This window comes from Nomascus leucogenys, chromosome 5 (genome assembly GCF_006542625.1).
Source record: "Nomascus leucogenys isolate Asia chromosome 5, Asia_NLE_v1, whole genome shotgun sequence".
Taxonomy (NCBI): domain Eukaryota; kingdom Metazoa; phylum Chordata; class Mammalia; order Primates; family Hylobatidae; genus Nomascus; species Nomascus leucogenys.
Genome location: NC_044385.1, coordinates 135,072,159 through 135,088,963, shown reverse-complemented (window position 1 = coordinate 135,088,963; position 16,805 = coordinate 135,072,159). Strand labels below are relative to the sequence as shown.

The 16,805-nt window shown below is 40.5% G+C and overlaps 1 protein-coding gene across 1 annotated transcript in view; it reads right to left on the bottom strand.

Annotated features, from left to right (window-relative positions):
- The window catches only part of MYO16 (myosin XVI), a 575,469-nt gene that overhangs the window by 407,271 nt on the left and 151,393 nt on the right, over nucleotides 1-16,805 (bottom strand). The window contains exon 5 of the mRNA XM_030813681.1: nucleotides 5,756-5,864. Coding sequence (XP_030669541.1) covers nucleotides 5,756-5,864 — 109 coding nt within the window. The remainder of the gene's footprint in view (nucleotides 1-5,755; nucleotides 5,865-16,805) is intronic.

Below are 16,805 nucleotides of genomic sequence, written 5' to 3'. Positions count from 1 at the left end.
GCAAGTAACTTATCCTCTGCCTCTGCTTCTTCAACTGCAAAATAGTGTTGATAGTATTTGATTTGTCCATTGCTTGATAGTGTGTTAAAACACACAAAACATATAACATGTATTTAGCTTTCAGTAAGCACTAAATAAAAGTGATCTATGATTATCAGTCAGCTTTCTGACATGTGTTTTTCATGCCTATCGTTTAGGTGTATCATATACTATCATTTGGCCATCTAGGAGGCATGGAGTAACCAAACAAAATAAAGCAAAATGCAGTATTTGAATAATGTATCTTGGTTCAAATATTCTGTTCAAAGCTAGTCCATTTTAGTAGAAACATGAAATAGAAACACCCGTGACCATTCCTCAGCTTCTGAATCATGGACACGCCATTTTAGAACTAACATTTCCCTTATAGAGTCATTTGAGGTCTGTTATGAACCAGCTAAAACTGTCACTTATTCTGACTTTTAGGATTATGGAATTTCATGTGTGATTTTATTTTGGCAAATATCATTTCTCAGATGTCAGCCTTCAGTTTTGCATGCTAAAGTAGCACAAGAATCTGATAGTCACTCTAAAGTTACTTTGTTAACTTTTAGGATGTTACAATGTCTACTAAAGTTGTATGTATCTTTTATATAATTATGTATTTAAAATGGAGTGATAAAAACACAACATTAAAAACAAGTAACAAATTAAAACAGAGATAAGACATCACTAACTGCAGACTCATTTTATTAAGAAAAAAATATCTATTTCTGGTCCCTGTTGTGAAGATATCACAGGGGAATATTATTACATTGTATCCTAATATTTGAAAACTTAATTTTGAATCAGATATGATGCCAATTAAAATGTGAATTTTAGATTTCTTTTTTTAATATATATTCAAGAAAGTAGCCCAAATCACTTTTGGTTAATACAACACAACAGAAACTCCCTCTCTTCGTTGTCAAACACATTTCTTTAATGCTCCTGGATAAAACCAACCAAGATGGATATAGCCCATAAGTCTATTTTGTAATGGATAACAGGTCCATTCTCATTTATGTACAAAATACAGATTTTCATATTGTTTTTTGAAAACAGATTAATGGAAGGTCTGTTTAGATTTATTATTTTGAAAGAAATTTAGTAATTTATTTTAATATAAGAATTTAGAAACAAAATAGTTTACCTGAAATCCACACATTATTACTTGTGATATTATTACTGCCTGGTTTAATCTGGATACTTGTGCAAAACTGAAATTACATCAACACCCGAAGTCAATCTGAACCCTAACTTAACTTCCCTTAACCGTCCCTCTTAAGGTAATATTGTTTTTGTAAGAATTCAGCTTTTCCTTCCTCCGATGATATTATGGCTACTCTCTGCTGCTTTTATGATGGTTTTATGACCATGCTGAGCTGCACAGCTGTGCACTCTACCGAGTCGTGGGAGGATCTGTGCCGCCTCTCTTCCGTGGCCTTTCCAACCTTCTTGCCTTTGCTTTTGCTACCCTGCTTGGTTTCCCTAGGGTAACCCAGCCCCTCACCTTCAGCTTAGTGTAGGTGACACTTCTGTGATGCCTTCTGTAGTACTTGTAAGGAAAATCATATCCTTCCTCCTTGGTGTTTTTATAAGATCTGCATATGCCTTATTTTTATTCATTATCATATGCCATTGTATCATCATTTGGTCATACATAAAACATCATTTTTGCCCTCAAAAAGGAAACAGACATTTGCAATTCACTATAATATGACCTATCCCGTGATTTTAGCATGGGATCTTCTAAGCTCATAGAAGTGCCACTAACCCAAATTTATATCTTCATTGTAAGTTTTCCAAGAGATGCACAGAAGTAAAAGAGTTGAGCAGGCAAATAAAGTAGTTCCAGCAAAGAGAAATAAACAGGAAGGGTGCTGCTACCCTCCACCCATTCCCTTCTCCCAACCCTAACAGCAAGCATGACTTGTGACCATCTTACGTAGTCATGCAGACTGTAACCCCAACTATGTATGATTTTCAAGAGGCTGGTGCAGGGACAGCATTTCAAATAAACTGCCTTAAACAAAAGAAAAACACATGACATTCATGAACTGATTCACCTGGGAGTCCTCTGAAAAATGAAGGGGGAGGGTTAAGACTGGGGGCAAGAAGGCCAGTTTTGGAAGCTACTGTAGTAATGTAAAAAGAAGGACCAGCATGTTAATTAAGGCAGTGACAGCATGGTTTGTGATCTGGGTGGACATATTAGAAAGATATCAGATAAGTAGCATCTGTAAGAATTGGCAACAATCAGACATGATGATATGGGAGAACAAAAGTGATGTTCCTGGTGATAATGGCAAAATATGAAATATAGACAGTGAAAGGACAATAATACATTCCATACAGACATGTTATTTCAAACTATCTGACACTCAAGTCGAGATACTTAATAAAATTGCATATATAGGAGTGAAGGTCTTGAAAGATAATTAAGCTACAGGGGTATTCTTGAGAACCAGCAAGTGGTAACAACATAAGCAAAAGGGTGAGATAACCCAGTAACAGCGTGGGAGGAGATGGAAGATTCTCAAAGACAAAGCCCCAGGAGGGACCAACATTTAGCAATCTGGACAGACACAGGAAGCATTTGAAGGAAACCTGAGTAGAAGCTCGGAGAGGAAGGAAAACTGTGGGAAGATGGCAGGAGAGAGAATGTTCCTAAGAGAGTGTCACCAAGGTCATTGAATGTCAAAGGGAGAGAAGGTAATAAAGAAGGAAAGAAAGCTATCACTGGATAGAGAACTAAGGAAGGTAATAGCAATTGTTGCAAGGGCATGTCCAGTGGGTTTGCAGGTTTAGAAACTGAACTTCAGTGGGCTGAAAAACAGGATACTAGGAACTCAAGAAAATAAATGTGAGCTATGATTGTTAGAAGAATGGGTTTGAAAGAAGAAAAGACAGTGAATGGTGATGCATGCAGAGCCAATGAAAGCTTTTGGTGTCTTTTAGGGACATGAACATTTCTGTGTGTGTGTGTATAATGCATCCATTATGCGGATCTTTTGTCCTGGGTGCTCCTCGGACTCTCCCATCAGTGCTCTCTTTCCATGCTGGCTCACTTTCTGATCGACTGCCTTCCTTGCATGCCAGCTGGTTCTGCTTGCACTGGAGATCTAATATTCATCAAATGCTCAATCAGCTCTCCGTGGTTGTCTCATTTTACAGCCTGGCAGGCTCAGGCGGTGAGCCGAGGTTAATTGCTGTCCCCGAGTTTACAGTGTAAGTTGGTGGTGACAGCACAATTAGGACTTGTGACCAGCGAGTTTCCATGTAATCAACTTATTCAAGACGTTGCCGGCCTCCTCTGCCACTTGCATCCTGATGTGACAGGTGATAAGTACTCGGATGCGAAAGTGCACAACGCAAAATGAAAATTCTAGGATTGCAACCACCTGGTTATAAAAAGGTGATGCTGAAATACCCAGAGCCAAATAATAATAAAAATCTCATCTTGAAATAGTAGGAATTTCTAAAGACATCAGCCCATGCTGTCACAGTAGATAACTGTAGAAGTATACCAAGCAGAGGGTCAAATCAAATTAGACAGTATTTACCGGGAATGGCGGCAGATGATGGAGGTAGTGGGAGGAAGACCAACATAAGCAGAATCAGATTGTGAATGAGCTGAAGGAAGGGCAGATGGATGTGAAGGCATGGGCCAGAGTGACTGCAGTGACAAATGGCAAACAGAATTAAAAATTTAAGAGATATTAAATTGAGTTTGTTCCAGCAAACATGTATTTAACAAACTGACTATGACACCCGTAGAAGTGACAGATTTTCTACTAGCCATTTAAGAGTTAGTACTTTCCTCTTGTTTTGTTTTTGCATACTCCTTTTTAATATCAACCTCTCAAAGGAACACATTTATTTTTATTCTTTACATAGGATATAAAACACTGACCTTGCAATACCAAAATTTCCTATCAAACAAAATGGTGTAATGAGTTAGAGAGGTTCATAAGCAATATGAATGCATTGGCAAATAAATGTCATTTTATTTTCTAAAAGAACCATTTATTATTGTAGCTTTTAAAAATTCAGAACAACAGAAAAAGCAGGAAATAATAATGTAGAACTGGCACAGCTGAACAAAACATGGTCAAGTACTTTTTAAAAATTTGGCATCACTGTTTTTTTTTTAAACCATTTATTGCAGTGTGATCAACATACCAAAGCTGCACATATTTATTTTATACAACTTGATGTTTGTAGATAAGTATACATCCCTGAAACCATCACCACATTATATGCCATAAATACATCCATCACCTCCAAATTTCCTCCCACACTCTTTATTTACTGTTATTTTTACTATTATTTGGTGATAAGAACACTTAACATACAAACTGTGATCTCAGCAAATTTCAAAGTATGCAATACAGTATTATTAACTATAGGCACCATTGTGCCAAGTTTTTCATGTAAATTCAGAATTGCAGGCTACATGTGAAGTCTGGCAAAGATCCAAATAATTAACTTTCCAACAAGGAAGTCTGTGTAACTTCAAGCTTCAGTCCCTTTAGAAGTAATGGAATCTGCCTCCCACAAGGCACAGTTAACAAGACTTGGAGAAAGTGAGTGAGCGTTCCCACAGGTGACAGTGCCCAGGCACGACTGAGCTGCAGAGTGGTCAACGGAATGCACTGCTAGCCTGACCTGGCCTGCTTCTGCCTGAGACCTCCACTTGGTGACCTTCAGCAGCACGGCCATGCTCACATCATCCCCTGTCATGGTAACCACACCTACCTTGCTTTCACAACTAATGAGACTATTTTAGCTGAGAACTCATTGCTGCTAAGTGCTAATTATTATTATTCTAAGCCATCCTCAGAATAAACCTTTTTCATAAAAGCCATCTGGAGGAGGCAGAGAGCACAAGGGAACAATGCGGCAGATGTGAGGTTTTCTTAGAGGCAAAAAGAGTACCTGCATAAGCTCCGTGTGGCTCTTAAAAACTGTAAACTTTTCTCTGGCCAAGGGTCATTTTGAAGGGATTGGAATTTCTTTATTGTTATTTACACCTAAACAGCAGGGGAAAAAAGGAGGGGCATAATTCTTTAGTTTAATACTATATTGGGCTCAGGGATTCTCATACCTCCCACTTTCCCAAGGCTGCACTTACTGATGAAATTATATGCTGGACCTGTATAATTAAACATCCTTTGTCAGTGAATGCATTTAGGGGCTCAGCCTCATCTTTACAGGCTAGCATCATGACCATAGGGCTTTCTTCTGATGACCTTTGTCTTCTAAGTGTCACAAAGGGTCGATTTGCAGACGAGGGTCCTTGACTTAAGCCCTCACTTCCTTGCCTCTAATTCCAGCTAGGACCACCTGCTTCTAAGAGAATATACTTCAGATGACCTTGTTCTCATTAGCTCAAAATTCAGCTGTGCTGGTTGACTTCCCTTCCCCTCCCAGGGGAGAATAGATTATAATTACAAACCCAGTCCCACTAATTATGGACTTCAGATGGCTGTTAAAATGTCCCTTCATTGTTGGCCTCTAGATTTCTGCTGACTTGCAAAAAACACCAGCATTGACTAAACCACAATGCAGTGCAGTGAGAGCAATGGAAAGCTGAGGGGAAGAAATACCATCTTCTACACCACGTGGGGAAACTACATCCGTCGGAAATCATGTAAGCAAACCTGTGAAAATGAAAACGCACTTACAATTCTCCCAATCTATTTTTTTCTATGGTTTTAAAAGTTTTGCCTACCATTTTCATCCAGATAGGTCAACAGGATAGAGCTGGATTCTGTCCCTTCTACAGCATAATCTAATGGGATATTTCCATTCACATCCTGGAGAAGGACATTGGCTCCAGCCTAGATAAAAAGAAAAAAAATATAACATCATATATACTGTTCAAATTAAAAGCAGATTAGGAATTGCACTTCAATCTTAGTTGGGAAACAGATGCAGAAATAGTCTACGGTAGGTATCACCCTGAAGAATCAGGTAGGAAGCTCGAATTATCTTTTAAGACAAATATATTAAATAACTTGTGGAGACTAATGTTCTGAAAACCTTCCACTGACTCTTGCAAAACTTTGGCCCCAGCTGCCTCTCCTCACCCCTTTGCTAAACCCAGCATCTCTAGTGTGTGGCTGCAAACCCATGCCTCTGTGCTGGCTTCCCTATATCCTGTCTTGTTTCTAATATAATAGAGGTGTCTGATGCCTTCAAAGATTCTAAAGGAACTCTTCAAGGAGCAAGCTGAACTTTGGCCAAAGTTCCCCAATCTGTCCTATCAAATCTTTAACCTCCTTTTTCTCCACAGAAACTCATCTGGGAGCTCTTCTCACACTACATTTGAATCAAGGCCTGTGTTAATGACTACAGGCTGATTTTTCTATTTACAGCAACTATTTTCTAACAAAAGGCATGATCTGTAAACCTCAGTGGGCTGACTGTATTAAGCATGGCTATTCCATGTTTTAGCCTCCAAGGTCCCTTCATCAGCCCAGCACCTCTGAGCACTCCTGTTTCACCCGTTGCCCATCTCAGCTTCAATACAATGCGAGATTTGCTTGCACTCTTCAGAAATCAGTCACATGAATTGTCTCCATTGCCCCACATTCCCTAATGAGCTCCATAAAAATTTATCAGGCATGGCTAACAACACTTCTTCTAGGGCATGGCGTGAACATATGCCCATTGTCCAAGATTTCCCACACACCTCCCAGTAACATGTCATTAAACTCAGGCCAGACAAAGGAAAGATTTTCCCTGTTCCTTTTACAAAATAGCATTCTGTGTTGTAACACTAGCATAGTTCTTATATCCCAATTTATAACTTTACATAAAATATGATTCACGTTTAAAATTTTATGTTAATATTTAGAGTTTTTTCTATTATTCTTTATTTGCAAAGAGATTTTCTATACTTTAGCAAGTCTGCACAGATTTCCAAAGAACGGCTCTAAATATATTATTTTTAAAAACCCAAAACAAACAAAAAAGTAGCTTAAAGTGGTAAAATATTCCATATCTTATCATTTTCCCCCAAGATAAGTTGAGTTTCTTACCTCATTATACTGAGTGTACTATGTTATATTTTCTATAACCATGTAAAGATATTACTTTATCTGAACAAAGCAAGTCATATATTTCAGATGTTTTACTTATCTAAGGACCTTTATAATTTTAAGATCCTCAAGATTCAAATTATCTCGTTAGTGCATTTAGTTTTATTTTAATTATTCAGAGTTCGAAAAAAAAAAAAAAACCTTACTTCAGGGATATTCTTCAGTAGACTTTGCTAATGATTCTTTTCCTTTAGTCTCCAAGCTACAAGAATAAGATTTTGCATTCCTGTAAGAAACATGGCAGTGCTTTGGTCAAGGATAGGCAGGCCGAGGTAAACATCGAGAGTGACTCAGTGAGTTTAGAGCACAGCACAGGCATATAACTCTGCTTGTTATCACAGCCATGTAGCCATAACATGGGAAGGCCATGCCTTGGCCCCACATCACTATTGTCTGTAGAACATATAATTGCCCTGCTGCACTGTATTTGGTCATTTTCACACTGCTGATAGAGACACACCCAAAACTGGGAACAAAAGGAGGTTTAATTGGGCTCACAGTTTCACATGCCTGGGGAGGCCTCAGAATCATGGCAGGAGGTGAAAGGTATTTCTTACAAGTGTCAGTAAAATGAGGAGGAAGCAAAAGCGGAAACCCCTGATAAACCCATCAGATCTCATGAGACTTATTCACTACCATGAGAATAGCATGGGAAAGACCAACCCCCGTGATTGAATGACCTCTCCCTGGGTCTGTCCCACAACATGTGGGAATTCTGGCAGATACAATTCAAGTTGAGATTTGGGTGAGGACACAGCCAAACCACATCATTCTGCCCCTGGCCCCTACAAATCTCATGTCCTCACATTTCAAAACCAATCATGCCTTCTCAACAGTCCCCCCAAAGTCTTAACTCATTTCAGCATTAACCCAAAATTTCACAGTCCAAAGTTTCATCTGAGACAAGGCAAGTCCCTTCTGCCTATGAGCCTGTAAAATCAAAAGCAAGCTAGTTACTTCCTAGATATAATGCTGGTACAGGCATTGTGTAAATACAACCATTCCAAATGGGAGAAATTGGCCAAAACAAAGGGGTTACAGGACCCATGAAAGTCTAAAATCCAGTGGGGCAGTCACATTTTAAAGCTCCAGAATGATCTCCTTTGACTCCACATCTGACATCCAGGTCATGCTGATGCAAAAGGTGGGTTCCCATGGTCTTGGGCAGCTCCACCCTGTGGCTTTGCAGGGTTCAGCCTCCCTCCTGGCTGCTTTCACCAGCTGGTGTTGAGTGTCTGTGGCTTTTCCAGGATCAAGGTGCAAGCTGTCAGTGGACCTACCATTCTGGGTTCTGGAGGATGGTGGCCCTCTTCTCACAGCTCCACTAGGCAGTGGCCCAGTAGAGACTCTGTGTGGGGGCTCCAGCTCCATATTTCCCTCTCACACTGCTGTAGAGGTTCTCCATGAGGGCTCCACTCCTGCAGCAAACTTTTGCTTGGGCATCCAGGTGTTTCCATACATCTTCTGAAATCTAGGTGGAGGTTCCTAAACCTCAATTCTTGACTTCTGGGTACCCGCAGGCTCAAATACCACATGGAAGCTGCCAAGGCTTGGGGCTTCCACCCTCTGAAGCCATGGCCCAAGCTCTACATTGGCCCCATTCAGCCACGGCTGGAGCAACTGGGACACATGGCACCAAGTCCCTAGGCTGCAAACAGCACGAAGACCCTAAGCCTGGCCCATGAAACCATTTTTTCCTCCTGGGTCTCTGGGCCTATGATGGGAGGGACTGCCGTGAAGGTCTCTGACATGGCCTGGAGGAATTTTCCCCATTGTATTGGGGATTAACATTAGGCTTCTTGCCACTTATGCAAATTTCTGCAGCCAGCTTGAATTTCTCCTCAAAATATGGTTTATTCTTTTCTACCACATCATCAGGCTGCAAATTTTCTGAACCTTTATGATCTGTTTCCCTTTTAAAATGAAATGCTTTTAACATTACCCAAGTCACCTCTTGAATGCTTTGAAGCTTAGACATTTCTTCCACCAGAGACCCTAAATCATCTCTCTCAAGTTTAAAGTCCCACAGATTTCTAGGGCAGGGGCAAAATACCACCAGTCTCTTTGCTAAAACATAACAAGAGTCACCTTTGCTCCAGTTCCCAATAAATTCCTCAACTCCATCTGAAGCCACCTCAGCCTGGACCTTATTGTTTATATCACTATCAGCATTTTTGTCAAAGCCATTCAACAAGTCTCTAGGAAGTTCCAAACTTTCCCACATTTTCCTGTCTTCTTCTGAGCCCTCCAAATTGCTCCAACCTCTGCCTGTTATGCAGTTCCAAAGCTGCTTCCACATTTTTGGGTATCTTTTCAGCAATGCCCCACTCTACTGGTACCAATTTACTGTATCAGTTCGTTTTTATGCTGCTAATAAAGACATACCTGAAACTGGGAACAAAAGGAGGTTTAATTGAACTTACAGTTCCATATGGCTGGGAAGGCCTCAGAATCATGGCAGGAGGTAAAAGGCACATGGCAGTGGCAAGAGAAAATGAGGATGAAGCAAAAACGGAAATCCCTGATAAACCCATCAAATCTCATGAGACTTCTTCACTATCATGAGACCAGCACAGGAAAGACCAGCCCCCAGGATTCAATTACCTCCCCCTGGGTCCCCCCCCACAACAAGTGAGAATTCTGTGAGATACAATTCAAATTGAGCTTTGGGTGGGGACACAGCCAAACCATATCAGGCATGCTTGCTCCCAGAGAAAGACAGAAAAAGAGCCAGAGCTCTCTGTCTTTGGAGACGAACAGAGGGGAGCCAGGACCAAGTTTGGCTCACTCATGCCCAGATAGAGAAAGAGTTAAGCTGCTGACCCTGAAGGCAAGGGAGAACCGGCCGTGCAGCTGTGCATGGGAGTTGGCTGGACCAAGCAGCTGAGACAGAGCAAACTGTAAGAGAGCTACTGCTGAGAGTGCTGCTGAATAAAGCCATATTTCACCTACCTACGCTGCCCCTCCTCCCTAGTGTTCTTTTAGCTATCTGCCATTCATCTACCCACTCCCTTCAAACCTCGGCATGGGCTGGAACCCGGACTTAAACTTGACAGTTCCTGTTCAAATATCAACTGCTAAACAATCAATTAACAACAGACAGAACTGCAGGGATGCCATTACTGTTTCCAATAATTAATTGTAAAATCTACTGCACTCCACTTATCAGTGGTAGAGAATCCTTCCCAATTCATAAATGTTCCCAGTGAAATCCTATGTATGTGAAACACCTGGGCACAGGTGCTAGTGAATACAATTAGGAGTCATGTATTCTTAATTACAACAAAACAAATAGAAAAGTAACTTGGCATTGAAAGAGATGCATAATTAGAAAGAATATTGTCTGTACTTAAAGAAGTCATCAGGCTCTTTCAGAGAAATTCTGCACCTGAAGCGTGGGGTTGAATAATTTAGCTGGGGTCAATTACTGAAATTTCAACTCATGAGTCACTCACTCTTCTGTGCTGCTAAGTTACCTGGTATTATTCCCAATATAGAAGCCGGCCTTTCTGAGAGTTGCTAACTTTCTTGCTCACAGATCATGTTTTCATCTCCTTTCTCCTCGCAACACCTACCACAGTGCCTGGTGCATATGAGGTGCTAGAAAAGATTTACTGAAACAAATTCAAAAATAGTCAAAAACTGAACTTAAACTAAGCATTAGAAATAGAGGCAAAGAATTATAATTTGTATAGCAATTCTTTTAAACTAAATTTTCTGACCTTTATTTTCAAGGGATTATATAGTTACAAAATCACTATACTCCTACTTATCTTACCTACCTTCAATCATTCCAGATAGATGATATTTGTGAGAGACTCCTTCTTTCCTTCTCTCCCTCCCTTCCTTCCTCTCTTTCTTTTTCTTCTTCCTTTTTCTTTTTCCCTTTCTTTGTTTAATTGAAGAGATGCAAAAAGCCTAATGTCTGAGTCGGTCACTGGGCAGTTTTGTTTTTTATTTAACTCAGATGTCAGTAATTTTAGGACTAACATACCTGAGAGCTCATGTTCTTCAATCTTCTGTAATTATTAACTTTCCAAACATTGAAAAAAAAAATGCCTTGCTTTCATTCTTTAAACTATACACATTAACTTTAAAGTATCTTCATTTTTCTTCTAAATTTTAAGTGCAGGGAGTTGGTTCTCATACTGCCTTTGTGATGGCACAAACTTTGGCCAAACAAAAAATGAAAAATAATGTTGCTGCTGTTTATTTGAGCTGCCACACATGACACTTAAACAAAAGGAGAGGACGCTTTGCTCTTCTTACCCCACACCATGGTAATCCGTGGTCAATGAAGCCTTTCTGCAATTTATGGCTAGGTGCTTTGCCTCTGTCAGAAAGCCTGAAACCTTGAAAATGAAATAAATGATTTCAGGCTCCATGTTGTTCCCATCATCAATTAAGGATCAACTCCAGGTCCACCCATGTTTTGCTCTGTGTTGGTGATCCTGGGGCTGGGCCTCTGGAGGGCCCTCCTTTACCAGCTGGAACAGTGTTGGATCTGTCAGTAGAGGGCCCTGGAGGGACACAGCAGGAGGAAGGGGCTTCCTGTGGTTCTTGCCAGAGAGCCCCAAGGTCTCCTCGTCACTGGCGTGTGGGAGACCCAGGGGTGCACGTCCCTGGGCGAGTTTCCCTAGCAGCCCAATGCCAAGTTTCTCTTGTATCCTAGCAAATGGCCCACCCATTTATATTAGTCTCCCAGCGAGAAGCTTCCTAGCATATTTTGCTGGTACCTGTTCCCTGCTTGCAGCCTAGGCCTGAGCCACCTCCCGAAGCTTCTGGCCACCCTGTGGTCACAGCTGCAGCCTCTCCAGTGAGGTCTGACTCTCAGCCTTGGGGCAGCGGTCACTTCCAAGAAGGCTCCTCCACCAAGTTGTCTCCTTCAGCCCCAGAAGCAGTATCTGCTCCCTGAATCTGCTATTCCTGCATTCTTCAGTTATCTTGATCACATTAAGTAGTTTTGTTTGTTTTTTTACTAGTTAGTAGTTATTTATAGTCAATCTTTCTTTTTCAAATGATTGGTGGCAATTCTGGATCCTGGCTGGATGCTAATAAGACACCTTTCAAGAACGGGGTGGTTCCAGGCCCTCAATGATAGGATGTGGCGAGGGGTGTGGTTAGCCTAGTGTGGGTACACTGCTGAGACGCATGTCAGTGGGAAACAGGATCTTGGGAACCCCAGCTTGGATTACTAAAATAATCAAGGTAATCAAGCTGTTACCTGTGGTTGACCGTCCTGAAGGGTAAACTGAAACAAGTGTCTCGGGAGTTATTTCTGCCGTAGTGGCCAAGACTCTGGCACTTGGCCACTACGGCAGAAATAATGATGACAAGGACTGTGGTGTGTCATGGAATCCCCCCCACGAGCGCAGGGGAAGTCTTACAAACAACAAAGAAACAACAAATAAGCTAAGGCCAAGTCCTTTAACCATAAGCTCAAGTCATAATAGGAGAACCAGAGAACCAGAGAGGTTCTATGCCAGCCTTGGAAGAATTTTTCATATTGAGAGTTCATATTGCTGACTGTTCAACACAAAATTTAATGTAATTGTATAGGTTGCTGAAGTACAATGTCTGGTGAATTCATTGTCTTATCAAATTATTTTCTGAAAGTTCTCGTTAATTGCGACGGACTAGTGTCCTGAGACCTGAAATGGCAATACCTGGTTAGACTCCAGTGAAACAGAAATTTTTTTTTTTTTTTTTTTTTTTTTTTTAGATGGAGTCTCACCCTGTCGCTCAGGCTGGAGTGCAGTGGCGTGATCTCGGCTGCCAACCTTCGCCTCCCGGGTTCAAGCGATTCTCCTGCCTCAGCCTCCCAAGTAGCTGGGACTACAGGTGCGTACCACTACGCCCGGCTAATTTTTGTATTTTTAGTAGAGATGGGGTTTCACCATGTTGGCCAGGCTGGTCTTGAACTCCTGACCTCAAGTGATCCGCTTGCCTTGGCCTCCCAAGTGTTGGGATTACAGGCATGAGCCACTGCGCCTGGCTGTGAAACAGACAATTTTTTTTTTTTTGAGACGGAGTCTCGCTCTCTCACCCAGGCTGGAGTGCAGTGGCGCAACCTCGGCTCCCTGCAAGCTCCGCCTCCCGGGTTCACGCCATTCTCCTGCCTCAGCCTCTCCGAGTAGCTGGGACTACAGGCGCGCCCGCCACCACGCCCGGCTAATTTTTTGTATTTTTTTAGTAGAGACGGGGTTTCACCGTGGCCTCGATCTCCTGACCTGGTGATGCGCCCGCCTCGGCCTCCCAAAGTGCTGGGATTACAAGCGTGAGCCACTGCGCCCGGCCTAGAAACAGACAATCTTGAGCCCTCAAGTCACCTTGAGTCTTCCCCGCCAGGGGAAGCAGCTTGACCTCCTGTGATTGAGGAGATGTCCCATTGTTACTTAAAAACTGTGATGACTTCACCTGGATAAAATGCCTCGAAAGAGGCTACTTATTTTCTTCTAGTCCCACCATAACTACCCCCTGTTTCTGCTAGATTTCCCATGCTTTTTTCTGGATGCCCCTGACTTCCCAATTCATGCTATGTGCAGAGTCCTCTGTCTCGCCTCCATGAATAAAAACAGACTCTTCCCATGACCTGTTGTGAAAAAGGTAAGTGTCCTTAGGAAAGCTGGCCATGGTATTTCCCACGATTGTGTAAAATACTTGCATTTGGAGATAACACCTTGATACAAAGGGGATTCTTTGAAGCTGGGAATGTAGATTCCTTGGCAGGCTAGAGTAAAATATTTTAGCAAGTGAAGCTTTTGCTGCTTCTCAGATTATAACAATTCACGGAAATTCTATAGGCAAAACCTGCCCCTGTGAGACTCAGGGATTTCAAACCCAGTTTTGCACTGGAAGAAGGCATGATAGAGGACAAAGCTAAGGTGATGTGCTTCGAATACTCCAAAGAGCCCTAGAAAACTTGATTAGTGTCTCACACTCACAAACGTGCAAACACCATAATTCTTCCTTTTGAATGAATTAATTTCATTTCAGGATTCCTTACTTTTACTGCACATTAAGATTACTGTGTACACCACTGAGAAGACTCAGCTGATTTTTATCATCAGTCCATCTAACTTAGAAGTAAATGTGCAATTTTAGTTGGTAATGGATCCCACTGGAACTAAGGAGCTGATGAGTTGCAAAGCAAGACTTCATCAAAATGTCAGGAAACCTCAGAAAATCTAGTTTTCAGCATATCAAAAGTGATATGACCCACGAGATTAGGAATCATTTATAAGTAGCATTTATAAGGTATTATGTTAGCTTTTATTTAAAAAAAAAAACTCCATTTTGAACCACTCAAGTGATATGACCCACGAGATTAGGAATCAGTAGCATTTATAAGGTATTATGTTAGCTTTTATTTAAAAAAAAAAAACTCCATTTTGAACCACTCGGGCATAGCAAACCTATTTACTAAATTTTGTGAAATGAAAACAATCAAATTCGATAATTCCTTTTGACATTGCCCATTTATAATGAGAATTAAAAAATCTATGTGTTCTACAATATAATTTTTCTCTTCCAAAATACAAACTTGATATTTTAAAATATCTTTTAAAAATGTTCTTTTTACATTTCAAATTTCATTCCTCTGAAGAAAGACTCCAGCATATAATTTTTCAGCTATGAATAAAAAAAGTGAGAGAAAAATGATCCTGAATCACTGTCCATATTGATTCCTTGAGTAAATGGATCAATATTTTCTGTGCAGAATGAAGAGCCACACTAAACATTCACACTGATGTTAATTTCACGTATTGGTGTGTGTATTCGACTGTACACGTGGTTGTTTTACTTCAGAGGATGAGAAGCAGGGGGAGTTGAGGGTTTTAGAGAAGATTTTCAAATATAAAACAAATATCCAAGCCTAAACTTACTTCATAATACAGGAAAAACAGCGTTAGCAATCACTCTACATTTTCTAAATCTTAAGTAATATTTTTAAACGACTAAATGCTGTACTTTATACGAACATATGGATTAGGAAGGGGGTGTGTGAAAAGGATACTGAAAGTGAGAATAAATGAAAAACATATATACTTTCTCTTGATGTAAGAGAACATATTGATATTTGGTGCCCACTAACAGCCTAATCCTTAAGGGTTTGTGCACGTGCATGTGAACGTACATGTAATATCTTCATAATATATATTCTTACATCTAATCACTAGATGTGAAATTTCTCATACTGACAGTACTTATTAGCCTTTGTCTTAGTGAAAGAATTCCAAATTAAGAAAAATCATATGCAGCTCAACAAAAAATGTTGTATTTGTACAACATGGACTGTAAGGCACGTCTCTAAGTTTGGCCCCGAAAAAGAAAATCAATCACATCATAATTGATTTTCAGCAGAGAAATAAAATTAATCAATGTTATATGTGCAAAATCAATGCAACCCCTCAAATACTTTCTGCAGTCGAAGGCTGCATAGTTCCTACAGGGAGCCCTGAGCAAATTTCTTGTCTAATTATTGAAAGTGGAAGACTGCTTAACATCCAATTTGTCCTAAACTATGTTTCTGGAGTGTTGGAGATGAAACTCAAATATATCATTCCCCACATGAAACTCAAATATATCATTCCCTACAAACGGAAATTTAATTTACCACATGCCATATGGCATATGAACCAAGAGGTGTATATTTCCCCAAGAATTTATTGGTTTATGTTACATAACAATTTAATCTCAAAGAATATACTTGTCAATTGTTTCATTTATTTATAGTTCTCTAACACATTAATACTCACATGTTATTTTATTGTAATTTATTTTTATTTTTTTTTGAGACAGAGTCTCGCTCTGTCACCCAGACTGGAGTGCAGTGGCGCAACCTCGGGTCACTACAACCTCCTCCTCCCAGGTGAAAGCGATTCTCCTGCCACAGACTCCCAAGGGCTGGGATTACAGGCACTCACCACCACCCCCAGCTAATTTTTGTATTTTTTAGTAGAGACAGGGTTTTGCTATGTTGGCCAGGCTGGAATAATCACATTTTAAGTGGGAGTTATCTATCTAATGGCATTTTAGTAAACAAAGGCTACTCTTTTTTTTACATGCTAACACATTTTGGTAACTTTTTAAAATATAATTTCAAATTTATGAAAAGTTGCAAGAGTAATGCAAAGAACCCCTATGTACCTGTTATGGTTTGAACTGTGTTTCCCCCAGAAAGATATATTTAAGCCTTACCCCCAAGTACCTGTGAATGTGGCTTTATTTGGAAATAGTGTCACTGCAGATGTAATTAGTTAAGATGAGTCACGGCGGAGTAGGATGGGTCTTAATCCTATCTGACTAGTATCCTTGTAAGAAGAGAGAAATTTGAAAATGGACACACACACAGAAGGGAGGCAGCCACGTGGGGATGGAGGCAGAGATTGGGGTGAGGCCGTCACAAGCTGAGGAAGACCTGGGGCTACCAGGATCTTGAAGATGTGAGAGAGGGAGTCCCCCTAGAGATTTTAGAGGAATCACAGTGCTGACACCTTGATTTCAGACTTCTAGCCTCCAAAACTATAAGAGAATAAATTTCTATTGTTTGAAGCCACCTAGTTTGTGGTATTCTATTATGGCAACCTTAAGAAACTATCACAATACTCTTTATTTAATACAATGGACTATATGTTTACATATATAGAGATACTGCCCCAAATTTACATGCTAACA